Source organism: Lagenorhynchus albirostris, chromosome 4, assembly GCF_949774975.1.
Source record: "Lagenorhynchus albirostris chromosome 4, mLagAlb1.1, whole genome shotgun sequence".
NCBI classification, from domain to species: Eukaryota; Metazoa; Chordata; class Mammalia; order Artiodactyla; family Delphinidae; genus Lagenorhynchus; species Lagenorhynchus albirostris.
This window is the reverse complement of record NC_083098.1, coordinates 84,676,451-84,697,019: the sequence shown is the minus strand read 5'-3', so window position 1 is coordinate 84,697,019 and position 20,569 is coordinate 84,676,451. Positions and strand designations below refer to the sequence as shown.

Genomic DNA, 20,569 nt, shown 5'->3' with positions numbered 1-20,569 from the left:
CTCACCTCGCAGTAGATGCGGCAAAGAGAGAGCGTCTTTCGTCATCACGTTCTTATAGGCCGTAGGAGTACTGCGTATTGCGTCATAAGCGCGCGACGCTACTAGGCTAAAGCAGCCAATCGCGGAGCAGCGCAGGTTCCACAGGGTCAGGTGTGGCTCAGCTTGTCGGTCATAAATCGAGTGACGGTTTTTCCATCTTTTTTCCCCGGAAATTAGTGATCGCTCGGCCCTGCTAGAAAAAAAAGAGAGAGATGTCTCTACGCTGCGGGGGCGCGGTCCGCACCGTGGGCCCCCGGGTGAGCTGCGGGGCGAGCAGGGTGCGGGCGTGGGCGGGAGGGGGCTCCCATCCCTTTAGAACGCCCAATAATGCCAGCACTTACTGAGTGTTTACTTCGAGCCACGTACTGTTCTAAACATTTTTCTTGTGGTATCTAATTTAATTCTTCCGACACCCCAACGAGGTTAAGTCTCTGGTACTGGTTTGTTTGTAGGTCTCTCTGGCTGGCGCTGAGAGCTTTTTTTCTGCGTATCAGTGATTTGTACTCTGTATTTATTGGAGCGTTATAGGACCACTGCGGTGAGCACTCCAGATTACTGCTTTGTGTTGAGCTCTTGTGTACTAGACACCAGTTTGGGCAATTAGAACCCAAATCTATGCTCTAGACTCGAGTGGGAGACCTGGGCAAGTACAATAGCAATCGTGCAGCATTAATAGGCACTGTATTTTTTTTTTTAATTCTTGAAGGTTCTTTTGCTTTATAAGTACTGACTTGAATTTTATAGTGTTTTGGCTGTCTTGTCCGTGTGTGTTCAGATCTAGAAGCCAATGGCTTCTTATGGTCAAATACATATTGAGTGACTTCCTTCTTTAAACACAGAATGTAACCTAGAAAATTAAAACATTAGGTTTGGTTTCCCTTCTTCAAGTTCTGTGAAACTAGTTGAGCACTTCTACGTTTTAACACATATGCTTATCCAAAGTCCAAAGCAGAGAGATTTACTTCAAATTTCATTTAAACGTCCTTGACTCAAGTCAGGAATAGAAAATTCAAAGCTGTAGCGTCTTCTTCCTTATTGCAATTTAAACTTGAAAAACAGACTTTTAGTACCTAAATGGGTTACATGAAGAGTGTGGCATGTTAGCCAGTTCCAATGGTTTCCAAATCTATTCTAAATCCAGCAGGAAATGGTCAGCTCCCATTCTCCTTTAGGTTTGGTTTGTTCCCCTTGGGTCCTCCTTAATCTTAGATTCTCAGCTCCTACACAGAGCTTGTAAATAGTTTGACATAATTTCTGAATCAGTTCTCTGGGTTTTACCCTTCCTTTTAGGTATTAAAATAGGTTAAAACTAAGTTATTCCAAACCCCACTAAATAAATGTCATAATGAACCCTTTGTTTAGGTATTTGGAAGATATTTATGCAGTCCAGTCAGAGAAGTAAGTTCCTTGCCAGATAAAAAAAAGAAATTTTTGCAGAATGGACCAGACCTTCAAGATTTTGTATCTGGTGATCTAGCAGACAAGAGCACCTGGGACGAATATAAAGGAGACTTAAAACGCCAGAAAGGAGAAAGGTAATTGAAATTTTGAGGTAATTTTAATGTCCCATTTCTTCATAGTGCATCATTTTCAGATATAACCAAGCCCTAGGGTATATTTTTAATCAGCTTGTTAAATTTAGCTAAACATCATTAGAAAGAAGTGATAACAAACATAGAATAGGTGAGATTGTTGGAATCTATTTCTTTTCTCTCTGCCCTCTGACAGTTTTTCTTTAACCTTCCTAGGACTTAGCCATCCTACACCACCATCTCCCATTTTCCACCCAGCAACAAATTTCTTCAGAGAGCAAAGATTATCACCTTGTTACTAGTCTATTACACTTTAATAAGTTTTTCATTGTTACTGGGTGTCGGTGATCTAACTTGTTGCTTCGCCTAGTCAATGTACATATGATCTATGGATAGCATGCCTTAGTTTAAAAGAATTGTAAGGGAATTTAGTGCAGAGAGCAAATTGTATTGGGAGATACTTTACCTAGCAACTTATAGATCACAAGTGGGTGGAAGTCAAAGGGAACCTGAGGAAATGTAGTCTTCACTCCAAATTTTAGATTTTTTTCCACTTAATAACTATCAAAATCTAGAATGTAGAGCAGAAAGTCCACTTGTGGGGGTCTCTCCTTAATCTGAACAAATTTAGAACTTTTTGTCAGTATTATTTTTTAGGGAATGAGATGTTCAAAAGCTTCTTCATTTTTTTATTGGGTTGGTGTTACTCTGTGCCTTTGCAAAAGTAGACATGAGCACAGTGCCCTGCTAGACACAGTTATAGGTGTTTTCGAAAGTGGTTTGAGCAAATCTAGATTTCATTCTCTGTTATTACTCCTAAGGCAGAAATTAAAAGACTTAATCCAGGATTATGGGGGGAAAATTCCTAACTAGGAATTGTAATAGAGCAGAGTAACTTCAAAGCTGTGTGATTATTTGGGAACATACTTGTTAATGTATAGTTATATTTGGCTTTCCTCAGGTTAAGACTACCTCCATGGCTAAAGACAGAGATTCCCATGGGGAAAAATTACAATAAACTGAAAAATACGTTGCGGAATTTAAATCTTCATACAGTAAGTTATCAGAGGGTTAAATATCCCTCTTTACCAGAAGCCATAATTTTTCCATATATATGTAACTTAAAAATTAATAAAATACATATCAAAAATAGCAAGGAAAGTAAATAAAGATGTTTGGTGACACATTACTCTCAGTAATGGAAATACATTTAAAGATTATTTTCCCTGCAAAAGAAACAAAAAGTAATTGTATTTTTTAACCTTTCATTTAACAGTACAAACAAAAAAAATTTTTTTCTGCAGTTTCGGGAATGAGGGTTTTTGTGTGTTTTATATTACAAATTAAGTACATGCTTGTTGGAAAGGGTATATTAAATGTGAAGCATCCTATGTGCAATCTCAAATGTTTAACTGTTATGCCACTTTAACTGTTCAACATATACCCTTGCAGGGCTTTTTATTTGCACATGTAAAATATATACATTCATATAGGTTTTTGTTTTTTTAAAATTTACTTATTTATTTTTGGCTGCGTTGGGTCTCCGTTTCTACGTGTGGGCTTTCTCTACTTGTGGCGAGCGGGTGCTACTCTTCGTTGCGGTGCACGGGCTTCTCATTGCAGTGGCGGGGTTCGGGGCTCTAGGCGCCCGGGCTCAGTGGTTGTGGCGCACGGGCTTAGTTGCTCCGCTGCATGTGGGATCTTCCCGGACCAGGGCTCGAACCCGTGTCCCCCGCATTGGCAGGTGGATTCTTAACCACTGCGCCACCAGGGAAGCCCCCTTCATATCGTTTTTAATTTAAAAATGGAATCCTAATATCTATATACTTCGACAGTTTTAACAGCATTTTTGAATAGTGAATTTCTTCATAAATATGCTGTGAAGAATGGATAGTGTAAACATGCCTGTTGACTAATTTCTTCAATTGGTAAGTTTTTTCAGCCTGACCGTATTCAGTTCCCTTTTACCCACAGGTGTGTGAGGAAGCTCGATGTCCCAATATTGGAGAGTGTTGGGGGGGCGGAGAACATGCCACTGCCACTGCCACAATCATGGTAAGCCCAGCCTCAAATTCTAAAGTCTAGAGACTGAAAGGAAATGCTTTGTGTCTTTCTCCTACAAATGTACATTATGAATCTCTGATCAGATTTCTTGTTACATATGAGTTTATGAGAAATTTGGGAAAAAACCCGACAGAATAATCCAGCCTGTTATGATCTCACCCTTCTCTGAATAAGTCTGTTATTGATTCTTCCATCTACCTGATGGTTAATCATGTGCTGCCTTGACATATCTCTTCTATTAATTTTTGGAAATGTTCTTCATGTTGGCTTAACTTGTTACTCATTTTGCCCCTTAAATAATAAGCATTTATTTTTCTCCCTCATGGGACTTTCAGTTGGCCTGTGTTCATCTGTTCTTGACTGGGCTAAGCTGGACTCCAGGAAGTAGGTTGGATTCAGGTCTGCTCTAGAGAGCTTTATTCATGGACCGGTGGCTCTCCAAGGCATATTCTTATCATGGAGGATGGAAGGAGCACAAGAGGGCAAGCCATCCATGCACATTTGAGGTTTCTGCTTCATCATGGCTGCTATCATTCTATTGGCCAAAATAAGCCACTCAAGCCAAGCATGAGTGGGAGTAGAGACATAACTTCCTCCCCAAGTAGGCGGGTCCTGCAAGTTACATGGCAGTGGGTGAGATGTATAATCTTAATATGATAGAGTAAGAAATGGGATTAACAATGCAATCTACCATATTATTTATACAGAGGAGTTTGGAGATTGAAGTATTGGGTTAAATATAAATTATGTGCAACTGAAAGTTCATACTTGTCTGGGGAATGTCTGATAAACTGTTGAGTTATATCAGCAAGAGACTATTTAGACGAGGAGCTGGGGATTCTTATGAGATAGAGCTCCTTCTGGAATAATACAGAGCCAACCAGAGAGTTTATCTAAGTTATGCAATGTCAATTCTTGAAGGAAGGAGTGATTCTGAATACTCCATAACGGAAATCTCTGGTTTTATCCTTTGCCTTTCTTTTTCTTTAGTTTTACCATATATGTTTGTATTCCTTAACTGTATTGTTTAGCTTTGAATGTTTTAAATTTCTTAAAAACAGAATCAAAGTTTATACATTAATTGCAGTTTTATTCCCTTAACATTACATTCTCTAAGTCATCTGTTTATTTGATTTAAATTGTAACATCTCTATTCTAGTTGATGGGTGACACATGTACAAGAGGTTGTAGATTTTGTTCTGTTAAGACTGCAAGAAATCCACCTCCACTGGATGCCAATGAGCCCTACAATACTGCAAAGGCAATTGCAGAGTGGGGTCTGGATTATGTAGTCCTGACGTCTGTGGATCGAGATGGTTAGTGCATCGTCATTACCTCTTCCAGAAATTGGCTCTTATCAAGTTATGACATCATCTTAAGCAATGGACTCTTTTGTTTCTAGATATGCCTGATGGAGGAGCTGAGCACTTTGCAAAGACTGTGTCTTACTTAAAGGAAAGGTACTTACTTGTTTTTGCATTTGCTTGTGTAATTTAAGGACTTTTGATCCATGTAAATTCAGTTTATTTTAGGTCTTTACCTTAAAGCAGTGGTTATTAACCTTTTGTGGGGATTATAAACCTGTCTCATAATCTGCTGGAAATTATGTGGTCTTTTCTCCAGAAAAGTCGTATTCAAACATACAGATACATATTCGCAGAAATTTTAGGGATGTAGGGACACAAACTTACTCATGGACCTTTAGTCCATAGAGCCCCTCCTTCATATTTGAGTATCAGTCTAAACTTTGAGTAATTTTATGAGAAGTATAAAACTAATCTTCCTATCACTGATTTAAATAAACCATCATCTAGAAGAAGTTAGGATGAGATAAACTCCCACATTGTTAAAATATGTAATCTTGATATAAATTTTATCACTATTGATATGCCCTGGGAATTTTACCCATAACTCACATTTTATTAACATGTAAATTCTATGTATTTAAAAAGCATTTAAAAAGGAGTTTGTTTTTTTTTTAATTTATTTATTTATTTATTTTTGGCTGCATTGGGTCTTCATTGCTGCGCGGGCTTTCTCTAGTTGTGGCGAGCGGGGGCTACTCTTCATTGTGCTGCGTGGGCTTCTCATTGCGGTGGCTCCTCTTGTTGTGGAGCACGGGCTCTAGGTGCGCGGGCTTCAGTAGTTGTGGCTTGCGGACTCTGGAGTGCAGGCTCAGTAGTTGTGGTGCATGGGCTTAGTTGCTCCACGGCATGTGGAATCTTCCTGGACCAGGGCTCGAACCCATGTCCCCTGCATTGGCAGGTGGATTCTTAACCACTGCACCACCAGGAAAGTCCTATGCTTATTTTCTACAGCTCAGTACTAGTCTAGCACCCTCAGTAAATGTTTTTTCAGTGATTCCCCCAATATTTTCTATTTTATTTTTTTATAGTTCATTTAAAAAAAGTTTTGTTTGCCACCCACAAAATTGATCTGACAAACTACTAATGAGTCTCAAGTTGCAGTTAAAAAAACAGTGAGTTACAAGATGTGTTCTTTGAACATCTCTTGTATCCATGGGAGGGTGTGTATGTGGTCCTTTCTACATCTGTTCTCGCATGAAACAGCTCCAAAAAAACCTTTGCAGTTGGGTTTGTGAAAAAGTTTTAGTTTCCCAGTCATTTCTACTACTTGTCAAAGGGAACAGCTTTATGACCTAGTTCATATTTTAATGCTTGAATGCATAAATATAGCCAGAATATAAATAGGAAGATTAATGTTTAGCTTGTATTTCATTTAAGCAAAGCTCATGACTCAGCAACTCAGAAGATAGTTTTTAAAGGTCAGAGCACTTGTGAAATATTTGTCTAGAGGATGCGAGGAGGGCACTATTCATGAATTTTAAAAGAATGCAGAATTAAAGGAATTAATATTTGCATTCACATAAGAGATATCCCAATTTATTTTCTAAAAAAATACAAAGGTTATTTTATATTTAATGTTTTATATTTGTATTTTAATTCCTTTAAACAATTTTTTAATACCTACTTAATAAAGTTTAAAATTCTATATAATCCCAAAATTTACCAAAATTTATTCTGATCATTATTTACATGCGTATGTGTTTTAACCACAGTGTGCACATTATTTGATGTTATAGGTTTGTTTGGTTTTTGGGGGGGTTTTTTGTTTGTTTTTCATTTAACAGTTCATATATAAACATTTGTGTGTTCATGCTATTCTTGGCAAGGTTCCAAAGCTTACCGTGTTGAAACTGATACTGAATGAGTACTGGTGGCTTCTATTTTGAGCAACAGTTATATCAATTCTTTTCCTCAGTTTGACACTTATCTCTTTTTCACCCTAGGAATCCGAAAATCCTTGTGGAATGTCTCACCCCTGATTTCCGAGGAGATCTTAAAGCAATAGAAAAAGTTGCTCTGTCAGGATTAGATGTGTATGCACATAATGTAGAAACAGTTCCAGAATTACAAAGGTGATTTCATATACAGAGTAATGTTGGGAAGTTTGGAGGGTCAGAATCTGCTACATTTTCTCACTTGTTTCAGGAGAGAACTTTGTAATTCGCTTTTATAAAGTGAACTCTGTTTTTAAACAAAAACAACATATGTCTATTGCAGAAAAATAAAAAAATGTAGCCAACAAAAAGAATGTAAACATCACCCATAATATTTCCACCTAGTAGTATCAATTACTAACATCTAAGTGTAATATATATACTTATATATTTATACATGTGTGTATACGTTTTGGTACACACACACATAATGAGCATCTTTTTTTTCTTTCTTTTTTTTTTTTTTGTACAGTATCATTGCAGGTACCAACGAGCTGTTTTTTTCAAAGAACAGTTTTCAAGAAGAAAAACTTACTCAAGCAATTGCTTTGATTGTAGTTCTAAAAAAAGACTTTTAACCATCCACTTGGCAATAATATATGCAGTAAATGATGCTGAAGAAAAACCTAGTACACTCAGGTGTATTTCAGATCTCTTTTAAAAAGTAGATACTATGCTGTCTTACTCTTCCTAATGATTTTAGTAGTTAGGAATAATTACAGATTGTTATTCTAAATCAATAAGTACATTCATATTTCAGAAAAATGAAAAATTTTGGGCAAGATTAATAATTCATTTTCATTATTTTAGTAAAGCGTTTGATAGTGATTTTATTAGGTTCTACACATTATTCTGTGTTAAAGAAAGAAGTAGGATAAACAATAACCAGGATTTCCACTAAATCATAAATGTATTAGGGAGCATGACTTGAATTTAGTGGAGAAATAACTTCCAAAAAGTAATTTCCTTATTATCAATTGTGTGTGTGTATGTGTGTGTGTTTTAATATTTATTTATTTATTTATCTTGGCTGTACCTGGTCTTAGTTGCTGCATGAAGGATCTTCATTGTGTCATGCATGTGGGATCTAGTTCCCCGACCGGGGATCAAACTTGGGCCCCTGCATTGGGAGCATGGAGTCCTACCCACTGGACCACCAGAGAAGTCTCTGTGATTATTTTAAAATTTATTAATTTGTTTCCTCTCTTCCCTGTGAGCTGGTCTCTGATTAAAAATAACAACCATAACAACAAATCAATTACACAGAATAAAGGTACATTAGAATTCAAATGAAGGCTGATTTAACATCACCAACTTTGTGTCCTTTGGGCCTTGTCCATTTAAGCCATGTTGGTTTGGCCCCTGTTGAAGTCTAGCACACAGCCTGTTCCAACCCTGTCATATCTCATGATACCACCACCAGTGGGTGCCAGTTTCTCTGTTTTCATTTTAAAAACATTATCCGGGACTTCCTGGTGGTACAGTGGTTAAGAATCCACCTACCAATGCAGGGGACACGTGTTCATGCCCTGGTCCCAGAAGATACGACATGGCTGCAGAGCAACTAAGCCCGTGCGCCACAACTACTGAGCCTGTGCTCTAGAGCCCGTGCCCCGCAACAAGAGAAGCCACTGCAATGAGAAGCCAGTGCACTGCAACAAAGAGTAGCCCCCACTCACCACAACTAGAGAAAGCCCACACACAGCAACGAAGACCCAACACAGCCAAAAATTAAATTAATTAATTAATTTTTTAAAATAATAAAAAACATTATCCTTTGCAGTGAAAATTCCAGAATCATGTATTTTTTTACCTAAGAGATGGCAAGCTATATACTTACCAGCAGAGGGCAGCTTAGTCTTTAGAAATGAACATAAAAGTTTCATTCCTCTGAAATGGTTCAGGTTAAATGGTTTTTTCTTTGTTCAGTATCGAGATTTTCTTCCACTTTTTTCCCCTTCTCTCTTGACTACTCTTCTAATCACTTATTCTCAGCTTCGGAATCCTGGTTTCTCAATGAGTAATTCATAAAATGAACTATTTCATTCATTACTTCCATTCTCATTTTCTCTGCCCCAGGCTTGAAAGGCCTGAAAAGTCAACAGAGTTGGGGGCCTAGTGAAGCCTGATTTTCTTTCCTAAAGTAGCACTTAGACATTTGTGCAAAAATGTTACCATTGAACCATATGATGTAGCATGATGTCCAGAATGTACTCTTCTGGTCTTTCACGTTGCTTGCATAATTATGTACTCAGTTGAGCTTGTGGTTATTCATGCTGACAACAGCTTTGCTGTTTTCAAGGAAGGTTCGTGATCCCCGGGCCAATTTTGACCAGTCTCTACGCATACTGAAACATGCCAAGGAAGTTCGACCTGATGTTATTTCTAAAACATCTATAATGTTGGGTTTAGGTGAGAATGACGAGCAAGTATATGCAATGATGAAAGGTAAATAAATTGAAAATGAAAACTCTTTTCCATTTAATTTGAGTAATAGCAGGAGTCCCACTTTGAAGGACCTGTTATGCTTTCTCCATAGTCTCAGTGAAAGTGCCAGTGAGAACATATGTATAGTATGTGTTGTAAACAGCAGGAAAGGAAGTATGTTTTCTTAAAACTTTATGGAATGAGGTACAGGATGCTCAGGATATGAAATTTGCATCCCATTTTATTTCTTACCCTTTCATCAACTAAAAACATGATTTTGTCCACTTATTCACTCATTAGACAGTTTCTGAGTCCAGCCACGTACCAGGAGCTCTGTCAAGCACTGACAATCCAAAGATGACTAGGATGAATTCAGGCCTTTGAGGAAGTGCTTACTTATAGAATTGTTACACAACATGGTGTGCTTTGGACTTCGCTGAACCTTAGTCCATTAAATCCATTTGCTTTGTGATTCTTGCGCTTCTTAAATTTTAAAATATGAAAGCTTTTATTTTACCTGAAGATCCTTGGCCAACTTACAGTTATTTATTGGTTCAAAGAGTAATAAGTTCAAATAATAATTAAAAGCTGCTCTTTACAACAATGCATACAGTTAGCATTGTAAAAACATCTGCTTATGTAACGTGTGCTTTTTTTCCTGTAGTACTTCGTGAAGCAGATGTGGACTGTTTGACCTTAGGACAATATATGCAGCCAACAAAGCGCCACCTTAAGGTACAACTACCATAAATTGCCAAATGTTTAATGGTAATCTGAATTAAATCTTTATTTTCTTTAGGTAAAATTAAGAAGCTGCTGGCTTTTTAGTGTAGTGTTCCGTGTATATTTCTATGTTCCAGTTTACATTTTATTATCTGCATAAAGCAGCTACACTGGCATTTATTTGCTGCCCCCCAAATTGTATAACTTAAGTGACCTACAGGAAAAAAATTTTTAAGTTGGAAAGTTGTGTTCATTCACACTTGGTGATCTTGTGATTTGTTTTAGAATTATATGAGAGCCAGAGGTGAAGTAAGAAAGAAAAGTAGGTCTCCCTATTTCTATATTGGACATTTATTCATTCATTCAAAAAACATTTCTTGAGTAGTGACCATGTGCCATACACAGTGCCGAGCAGAAGATACAAGATGAGTAACACAGTCTTGTTCTCAGGAATCTTATAGAAATAGGTGTGACTAATTTTTGATTGTACCTGTTGGTCAATAAAGGAATGATACAGATATATAATCTCTACAAATAGTCTCATTTTCTTTCCCTTTTGGAATAGCTAATATAATTCCAAATTGATATGTTTCCCCTCTTCCCTAATTTCACTATAATTACGTTCTGACCGAGTAGCCAACAAGTAGATTTTTGTATAGAACCGAAATGATTTATGAAAATTCTAGAATCTAGAATTAATTCTTTAAATCTAGGTTGAAGAATACATTACTCCTGAAAAGTTCAAATACTGGGAAAAAGTAGGAAATGAACTTGGATTTCATTATACTGCAAGTGGCCCTCTGGTGCGTTCTTCATATAAAGCAGGTAAGTTAGACTGCAGAGCATGGTTCTATTTAGTCTGTAATTTTCCACATTAAAATGATAATAGCTGTGGTTGTCTTTTGTGGGGAAGAAAAAAATTTTTTTTTCCTGAAATATCTTTAGGAACTTTGCTCCGTAAGGGTAAGTATCTATTTGACAACATTGCTGCTTGCATTAATATCTTTGTGTTTTTCCTCCCAGAAGCAACAGGAAAAAAAATCCATAAGGTTATTTTCCCTATGGAAATGTTTAGTGTAATTTTATTATCTACAGTGCAATTATTTATTTTAACTTATTAATTTATTTATTTACTTTTGGCTGCATTGGGTCTTTGTTGCTGCACATGGGCTTTCTCTAGTTGCAGCGAGCGGAGGCTACTCTTCCTTGCGGTGCATGGGCTTCTTACTGCTGTGCCTTCTCTTGTTGCGGAGCACAGGCTCTAGGTGCACAGGCTTCAGTAGTTGTGGCACACGGGCTCTAGAGCACAGGCTCAGTAGTTGTGGCGCACGGGCTTAGTTGCTCCGCAGCATGTGGGATCTTCCCCGACCAGGGATTGAACCCTGTCCCCTGCATTGGCAGGCAGATTCTTAACCACTCTGCGCCACCAGGGAAGTCCTACAATGCAATTTTTTTACCTCTGTAATTTCGGCTCTTATTTTGATCAGTAGCTTGAGTTGACTTATAAAAATAAAAGCCAGTTTCTTTTTTTCTTTTTTTAATTTATTTATTCATTTTTGGCTGCATTGGGTCTTCATCGCTGCACACGGGCTTTCTCTAGTTCTGGCGAGCGGAGGCTACTCTTCATTGCAGTGCACAGCCTTCTAATTATGGTGGCTTCTCTTGTAGCAGAGCACAGGCTCTAGGCGCACAGGCTTCAGTAGTTGTGGCACGCGGGCTCAGCAGTTGTGGCTCACGGGCTCTAGAGCACAGGCTTGGTAGCTGTGGAGCATGGGCTTAGTTGCTCCACAGCATGTAGGATCTTCCTGGACCAGGGATCAAACCCGTGTCCCCTGCATTGGCAGGTGGATTCTTAACCGCCGTGCCACCAGGGAAGTCCTAAAAGCCTTTTTCAAGAGATAAAGTCATGTGGTAATGGCCATTACAAGAATAAACAGCTAGTTGTTTTTTGGGTATGTCCAAACCATGTTATACTATTAATGATCTTTTAAATGACTTATATAGTGGAGTCTAAATCCTAGATGTGTTAAAATTAGGCATAAATTCTATTTGTAAAAATTAATGTTCCGATGTTAGTAATATTCAGTGTGTTCCTGTAAAGAAACTGAAGACATTTTAATGAACTAACAACAGCTTATCTTAGTTATAAAACCCAAGAATTTGATTCAACACTGACTGACAGGATGTGGGAATTTTGGAAACCAATAATGATAAGTGATTTATTCTTTAAGGAGCACTATTGGCAAGCTAAAATTATATATAAAGGATAGGACCAACATCAGCTTCCAGGGTGGTCAAAGTAGAATAATGTCATTTGAAAGGACTTTTTATTTTGTTGGTTTGGGTTTTTTTGTTTGTTTTTTGTTTTGTTTTGTTTGTTTTTGTTTTTGGTAAGGAAAATTTCTAGCAATTATGAGGAAGTGAGTTATAAACTTTTTAATTCCTTTAAAATTACCAGTAAAAGGTGAAAGTATTAGATTTAGATGATGGATTAGGATCTAATAATATGGTTCTACTCTTACCAGATTTAGATGAGGCATGGGGCAGCACAGATTATTCTCTCCATTACTTGGCAAGGTTATGAGTCTTAGGATTCTTGGTGATTGTGTACAGATACAATCATCACAATTCTACTCATGTATTAAGATGGCAGAGAAGTTCATCAGACTCCTCATAAAGTTGGGCCTGCAGTGCTGAACTCTGCCAATAAGCTTTGAGCCGTGCTATAACAGTGATAGACTAAATGGAACCCTAATGACCGGAAAAGTGAAAGGGCCCCCTCTAAGCAGCTAACTTAGTGCATAGGCACGTCTTAGGGGGTGGAGAGAAAGCAAGCCCATTATAAATGAGAGCTCTTGCTTCCCTAGAGGGGAATAAGCTAAAGAGATGCCATCAAATGAATCTGCTCAACTGCAGCAAGGTCTGTTTTATAAACATCAGATCCAGGCTAATAATGTAGCAGAATTGCTCTCTGAAATGAATTGTGCCAACAGCAATACTTTGTCGGTGATGAGGAATAGATGGTGTACATGAAGTGGAATAAATGCACAGAAGCAGCCCACAGATACAATAGGGTCACCCTTTATAATATTTCTTTACTAGAAAGAGTAATGGTAAAAATTGTAGTGATAGAAAAAGTTTTTTAAGAATAATGACTAGGGACTTCCCTGGTGGTGCAGTGGTTAAGAATCCACCCGCTGGGCTTCCCTGGTGGTGCAGTGGTTCAGAATCTGCCTCCCAATGCAGGGGATGCGGGTTCAAGCCCTGGTCCAGGAAGATCCCACATGCTGCAGAGCAACTAAGCCCATGCATCACAACTACTGAGCCTGCACTCCAGAGCCCGCGAGCCACAATTCCTGAAGCCCGAGTGCCTAGAGCCCGTGCTCCACAACAAGAGAAGCCACCACAATGAGAAGCCGGTGCACCGCAATGAAGAGTACCCCCCACTCACTGCAACTAGAGAAAGCCTGCGCACAGCCACAAAGACCCAAAACAGCCAAAAATAAATAAATAAAATAAATAATTAAAAAAAAAAAGAATCCATCTGCCAATGCAGGGGACGCAGGTTTGAGCCCTGGTCTGGGAAGATCCCACATGCCGTGGAGCAACTAAGCCCGTGCGCCACACTACTGAGCCCGCATGCTGCGAGTACTAAAGCCCACGCACCTAGAGCCCGTGCTTCACAAGAGAAGCCACCGCAGTGAGAAGCCCGCGCACCACAACGAAGAGTAGCCCCCGGTCACCACAACTAGAGAAAGTCCGCGCGCAGCAACAAAGACACAATGCAGCCAAAAACGAACAATAAATAAATTTATGAAAAAAAAAGCTCTTTTAAAAGAAAAAGAATAATGACTAAGCATTATGGTTGAGGAAAGTACCAAAGATATATGAGGTTAGAAAATTATTGCCATTGAGATTTGAGAAGAGAAAAACACCAATAAATACAAAAGTCTTCTTTAAAGGGAAACACTGAAGTATAATTATTCTGAAGTTTACTTTAAATTGCTATTAATGTATTTTTATTTTTCCTAAATAGGTGAATTTTTCCTGAAAAGTCTGGTGGCTAAAAGAAAAACAAAAGCCCTCTAACACTTAACAAGACATTCAAGATCACAGGAATTTTAAAACTTTGACTCCAGTTGGTAACAGAAGTGATGGCAGAATGCCTAAACTTCAGTGGATATATCCCAGTCTTTTTGTTTTACGAAAGATATCAATAAGCTGTGCATATTTAATTATAATAATTCATTTGTCTTTTAGCATATCTTCTTTGTCCCAGTAAACAATTGCTTGTTATGATGTAATCATAAAACATCTTTGTAAGAGTTTACTGTTAATAGTGTAGTTTAAACAATACATTAAAAACTTGTAGAAAATCTTTTAAGCCTCTATACATCATTGTCACGTTTCATTTCTGAAAAATGACATACTGTGATGAAAGTCAAAATAGATTGAGATTGTATCTGTTTACTTATAAGTAGCATATGTCCTTTGCATAATAGCATAACATCGTTGGAATAATGTAGAAAGACTTAAGAGTTTCAGTGTTGACTCTTCACATTGATATGACTACTTTATACCTACAGAAGAGTTTTATGCTGATTGCTTATTTAGGACCTCTATTAAACCAAGACCATGATGTTGTCCAAGATGGGGAAATATAACCTAAAAATAAAATATTAACTCTCATTTTATAATAGTTTGCTACATCACATGCACTATCCATTTGTTCCTTTCATTCCTCTCACCACTCTGGTGAGGTGGCTGTGTTCTATCATAGTAATGACCTGAATGAGGAATTTCTTTCCTAAGTACTAGAACTCAAATTCATCTTTTGACTCTGAATCCTGTTTTTCTACTACATCTCACAAAGGAAGTACTTAGATGGCAATATTATAAAATATGTAATTTGGATAGCCAATTTTGTTTTGAAGTTTTAAATAAGTGAACTAATTTTTTTTTATAAAATGCATAACTTTGAAAATTAGTTACATTTTAATTTAACTCAGGGAGCCATATATACTTTGACTCACTTTCCTTATAGATCCTAACAAATTTTGCTGTGTAAAATTAACCCCATCAACTTTCCATTTTAACATCTCCGGCAACTACCCTCCTTCAAAATCTATTATTTCACTGGAAAAATGGATTACTTTTCAGACTCTGATTCTGTAACATAATCTGATGTTTCCTAATTTTGCACAGTGTAGGCAGTTGGTAATGAAACATTTTAGCAGAAGAGTCATTTTGTCAAATGAAATGTTTGGTATCCCAATGTAAAATAATTAAAATGGCATTTTATTAGCACAAATGTATGTCAAGGTTTTAGATTTGTAACAACTACACATAAAAATAGTGAATGATAAGATGAAGCTATTTTGATACATATGTGAAATTGGGAGTCATGGATGACGTTTGCAGTCTTTGTCAGGCCTCAACAGTCTACTTACTCCTTTGTTTTATTTTGGTTATATAGTATTGAGAAAAATCCTGACTGATACAGCTAAATAATGATAAATTATTTTTAAAATTTAAAACATCTTGTAATCTCAGCATACTCTCCAGTTAAATTTAATCCAAAAACCTGAAAGATGATTAGCAGGAAATGTTTGTTTCAAAGTGGAATCACAAATAGTATCTTCTGAATTTGTTATTCATTCACTCATTAGAATATGTGAACAAATGCCTGGATCTTGCTGGACATTTGAGCGTAGAGAGTGGGTGCTGTAGAGGTGTAGTCCCTTGCATAAATGTACAAGAATGGACAGGCTTGAATTTTAAAAGGCCAAGGCAGAGCTTTGACCTTCGTAAACAATGATGCATTAAAAAGAAGTGTATTTAAATGCACAGACATGGCAGGTGGCCTATACAAAATTTCTTGATCGCGCAGCACAAGTTAATGCATCAGTGGTCTCCAATGTGTTAAAATCTGGCATGTGCCCATTTCAGTATGTCTGATCTTTTTCTTTCTGTAGCACCAATAGTATTTTTAGGAAAGTGAAAGTGACAAATGCACATGGTTTTTAAGAAATCAATTAGTACAGGGGTCACTGTCCCCTTTCCAGCCACTGAATCAGCCAACCCTGAAACCCAATTCCTGTTTGGTGAGATATCTTTACTGTTATTATTATTATTTTTTTTTTTTTGGACCATACCATGCAGCTTGGGGGATCTTTGTTCCCTGACCAGGGATAGAACCCAGGCCCCAGCAGTGAAAGTGCCGAGTCCTAACCACTGGACTGCCAGGGAATTCCCTGAAAACATCTTCACTTTAGAGATATTATTTGTATTACTGCATTAAGAAGCATGAGCTCCAGTGGACTTAGGCAGAAAAATGGGAATAACACCCCAAAGAAAGATTCAGAGTATGAGTAGAGCAGAACAGCAGGAGCAGCCGCTGAGAGAGATTTGAGTACATGCCTTCATCCTTGTGGGGACTCCCAGCTACTCAGAAGCCACACATACATTTGTGCTAATAAAATACCATTTAATCTATTTTGTATTGGATTTCCATGAAAATTTCATTTGATGATTATTCTCTTGCTAAAATTTTGGCCACCACATTTTAATTTTCAAAAGCAGTTCTCTGATTTTTTTCCCCCTTTTAAATAGCATTCTGTTCTTGTTTCCTAGCTACAAGTTCTTCCATTTTTCTCTCTGAGGATAGTGTCATTCTCTGCATTGAGCATTGTCTCTGTTTCCTTTGTTTGTTTTGGTCTCTGCCTTTTGTGTGGCTCTCCTTCATCTCCTTGGCTGTACAGACATACTAAGTGATGAGCCACTCTAAAGCTATTTGGAAGCTGGGGTGGGGGGAGCTATCTAATTGATAGAGCTCCACTGGAGCGTGTTTGGGGCATGAGCTAGATTTCTCAGTGAGTGACTCCCAAATGTCAGGATTGAAAATAATAATTATAATCCTCAAGTCTCCTGCCTTGAGGGTTATAAACTTGGCTGCCTGCTCACTTAGAGCCAGATGAGTAAAAGCAAGCTGGTTAGGGGAGCGTGGGTCTCTGTTCCATAGGCAGGCTTTTATTTAGTTTCCTCGTTTCCAGTCTGGCAACTTACTAACACCCTCCCCAAGGCTGAACCTTTCTAATTCTATTCCTCCTGAAAATAAACCTCTAATATCCCATGAGAGTAAGGGGTGGCAAAGGGAGTTTCTTGGTGTGGGTAGGGTAGAGACTTGGGTGCAGTCAACTCTTCCTTATACAGCCTTCCATCAAAGTCCCCTGTGTTTAGCCCCACACCTAAACCCCACCTGTTGTGGTATGTGGTGCCTCTAATTCTTGTGATCTTCTCAGGGACCAGTTACCTACATCTAGAAGGCAGTCCCTTATGTGGGCATTGAAGTTTCTGCTTGCTCTTTATAGTAAGTTACTTAGCCTCCCCTGGTCCACTTTCTAAAAATTGTTTGACATCTCTCATCTACTGGTGCCTCCTTTCTCATTCTTTGTCCTTATCTATTTACAGCTTTCTTATTTCTTTACTGCCGTTTTAGTGAGATTTCAGGAGAGAATGAAAATAGTGCATGTGGTTAATTCAACGCACGTAACCCAAAAGTCCAGACAGTGCTTTGACTTGCTGGCTTTGCTTTAGGGCAAACTTGCAGACAGCTGATATTGGACTTAGGGTTTGTTCTTGTGGAGAACAGTACTCATTGTTATAGTTCTCCCCAGGCAGTCAAATCAATTTCTTTAGAGAAGAAACTTCACCCTGCCTCCACCTACCTTTTTTTTTTTTCCCCTTGACCCTGGGGGCTGGAAGATGTAATCACATGGGTGTAAATGCCAGGCTGCCTGTCATTGTGCCTCTAGAGGTGGATGAGATGAGAAGGTTGACTGTTCAAGTTAAAGACCTACAGTTAAGGCCCTGGTGGGTGCCCCTCTCTCTCCCACCTCCTTTTGGGTAGAGCCTCTGCTGTTCTGCTGGGCAGGGCCTCCTCCTCTGGCCCTCACATCAATATTCCAGGAAGCAACTCTTCTCTTTAGTCCGTATACATCTATCCACTCAAGGCTTTCCAGAAATTTATTTAAATCTCTTGACCACTGATGGCCCCCTCCTATTCTCTTTGCTTTATTGGATTATGCCTTTTCCCCCTCTCACTGTAATTTTAATGGTGTCCTTAGAAGGGAGAGGATATAAATGTGTGCTCAGTTTGCCATGTTGACCAAGAACTCGGCTTGCTGTCTTTTTAATAGTAGCTTTGTAGATAATTTTACATATATAATTATCTATGTGTGTATATATGTATTTATGTTTATATTTAAATCAATCATTTGCTGAATTCCTGAAGCATCTCTGGATGCTTGGGTCGGTCATGGTTTGAAAATCATTGGTAGAGAACACATAACATTTAATATTCACTTTACATCTGTATGTTTGCCATTATGTATGCTTGCTCATTAGTGTTAGAAAAACTAACAAACACTATGTTTAGTGTTACTAATTAAAATACATCACCTACCACTGTTTCCTAAACTCCAGTCATTCATGTAAAACTGTCACAAAGTTTTGCCCTATCTGAATGGGAACTATAGTATTATATATTAATTTTTTTTTTACAATTGACTAAATTTCTAAACTTAAATTCCTTTAAAGTGAAACTTCATGTAGAATATTTAGCTGGCGCGTGGTTGATTATCCTGCTAAAAATTGTATTTCCCAGAGTCCTTTGCAGCCGGTTGTGGATATGTGACTAAGTTGGGACCAATGGTGTGTGAGCATAAATGATTTGTGCTACTTCTGAATGTGCTGTTAAAGGGTGGGTCCTACTTTTCCCTTCTCTTTCCCCTTCCCTGCTGGCTGGAATGAGAACATGATGTTGTAGCTGGAGCAGCCATCTTGAACCATGAGATAGGAGACTTGTGTAAAGGGTGGCAGAGCCCAAGTAAAGAAGTCTGAGCCTCTGATGACTATGGAAGTACTCTGCCAGCTGTGGACCACTGACCTGGACTTCCATGTCTGAGCGAAATATGTTTCCCTTCTGTTTAAAACACTATCATTTTTGGTCTCTGTTAGAGCAGTCAAGTTTATATACTAACTAATATAATTTGTAAGTCATGTTTATTCTAATGCCTTTAAAATAAATGCCTATTAAAATTAAGAAAAATGTATGTTCACCTAAAATAATCTGCCTTGTTACTAGTGGTATATTGTAAAATGCAGATCTACAATGAGTGATCTTTTGGACTATATTCAGGAAAAGGAAGGGAGGAAGACAGCAAGAGGTCACTGTATCCAACTTATCCTCTGAAGTTTAAAGGTCCCTTGTAAGTATTATTTTGCAAGTCTGGCACTAATGATATATTCATGCCTGGGTTTTGGTCTAAAACTTTAATACAGTGTCAATGTATGAATAAACTAGATGGTAACATCTAGTTTGGGGCAGCAACTCTGGAAAGCAAGTTTGAGTCTGTCCTTTAGTATGACTAACAGATATCTTTTTTTTTTTTTTTAAGAAAATGACTGCAGGGCTTCCCTGGTGGCACAGTGGTTGAGAGTCCACCTGCCGATGCAGGGGACACGGGTGCGTGCCCCGGTGCGGGAAGATCCCACATGCTGCGGAGCGGCTGGGCCCGTGAGCCATGGCCGCTGAGCCTGCGCGTCCGGAGCCTCTGCTCCACAACGGGAGAGGCCACAACAGTGAGAGGCCCGCGTACCGCAAAAAAAAAAAAGAAAGAAAATGACTGCATTTTAAAAAGAAAACCTTCGGTGATTCCATTTATCATTTTTTTAAAATATTTATTTATTTATTTGGCTGCATTGGGTCTTAGTTGCGGCACGCAGGATCTTCGTTGTGGCCTGCAGGCCTCTCTCTAGTTGTGGCGCACAGGCTCTAGAGCACGCAGGCTCAGTAGTTGCAGCACACGGGCTCTCTAGTTGTGGCGCAGGCTCAGTAGCTGCGGCGCGGACTTAGTTGCCCCACGGCATGTGGGATCTTAGTTCCCCAACATGGGATCGAACCCACGTCCCCTGCATTAGGAAGGCAGATTCTTAACCACTGGACCTCCAGGGAAGTCCTCCATTTATCATTTTAACAGTTCTAAAGTTTACACTTCAGTGGCATTAAGTACATTCACAATGTTGTGTAACCATTGGTGTCTCCATTTTGACTATTAAGTGAAGCCCAAACTCAGCCTGAAGTTCAAGGCTTTCTACAATCTGTCCTTAGTCTAAACTTCCAGTCTTCTCCAGCTGTTCCTCTTCATGCTCCCAACCCCAAACAAAAAGCAACTTGCTTTCCCTAGAACCAGTCTGAATTTTCCTGCAGGCGTCTTTTTGCTCCCATTGCTTTTGCCACTGACGTGCTCATTTGACCCACTTTCCCTATCAAGATCATGTTTGTCTGTTAAGGCCCACTTCAAGTGCCCAGATAGCATTTTGTTTTTATCATTTATGGCTGTTTTCATATTTTGTCAGTTATTTCTGCATGTGTCTTAGCTTCTCCACAAAATTGCTCTCATTCATCTGTGCCCTCCATTTC

The 20,569-nt window shown here is 38.5% G+C and overlaps 2 protein-coding genes across 8 annotated transcripts in view; one reads left to right on the top strand and one right to left on the bottom strand.

Annotated features, from left to right (window-relative positions):
• Positions 1–11: 11 nt before the first annotated feature.
• The window catches only part of UGDH (UDP-glucose 6-dehydrogenase), a 53,946-nt gene continuing 33,388 nt past the window's right edge, over positions 12–20,569 (bottom strand). The window contains exons 13-14 of one of the 4 annotated variants that reach the window (XR_009540352.1): positions 6,843–6,994; positions 12–232 (exon numbers count right to left, since the gene is read on the bottom strand). The gene's annotated coding sequence lies outside the window, so the exon portion shown is untranslated. Of the gene's footprint in view, positions 233–6,842; positions 6,995–19,847; positions 20,059–20,569 lie in introns of those variants that run through there. The other 3 variants (XR_009540354.1, XR_009540353.1, XR_009540351.1) reach the window with 3 other exon arrangements.
• Positions 148–14,477, top strand: LIAS (lipoic acid synthetase). Of its 4 annotated transcripts, XM_060148332.1 has the most exons (11): positions 148–296; positions 1,402–1,574; positions 2,533–2,626; positions 3,546–3,626; positions 4,795–4,951; positions 5,038–5,095; positions 6,946–7,074; positions 9,239–9,384; positions 10,028–10,098; positions 10,800–10,911; positions 14,123–14,477. In XM_060148332.1, exons 1-11 carry the CDS (start codon positions 252–254, stop codon positions 14,173–14,175), a joined length of 1,119 nt encoding a protein of 372 aa, XP_060004315.1. In that variant the 5' UTR covers positions 148–251; the 3' UTR covers positions 14,176–14,477. The 4 variants fall into 4 exon arrangements, 3 of the variants coding, with proteins under 3 accessions (XP_060004315.1, XP_060004316.1, XP_060004317.1); XM_060148333.1 differs by lacking the exon at positions 10,800–10,911; XR_009540357.1 differs by lacking the exons at positions 10,800–10,911; positions 14,123–14,477 and having other exon boundaries at positions 9,243–9,384; positions 10,028–10,097.

Bases quoted from the DNA above. Each gene is read 5' to 3' on its own strand.
- LIAS (XM_060148332.1), top strand. From the start codon at position 252: ATGTCTCTACGCTGCGGGGGCGCGGTCCGCACCGTGGGCCCCCGG. The intron at 1,575-2,532 runs GTAATTGAAATT...GGCTTTCCTCAG, and splicing joins AAACGCCAGAAAGGAGAAAG to GTTAAGACTACCTCCATGGC. The intron at 5,096-6,945 runs GTACTTACTTGT...TTTTCACCCTAG, and splicing joins GTGTCTTACTTAAAGGAAAG to GAATCCGAAAATCCTTGTGG.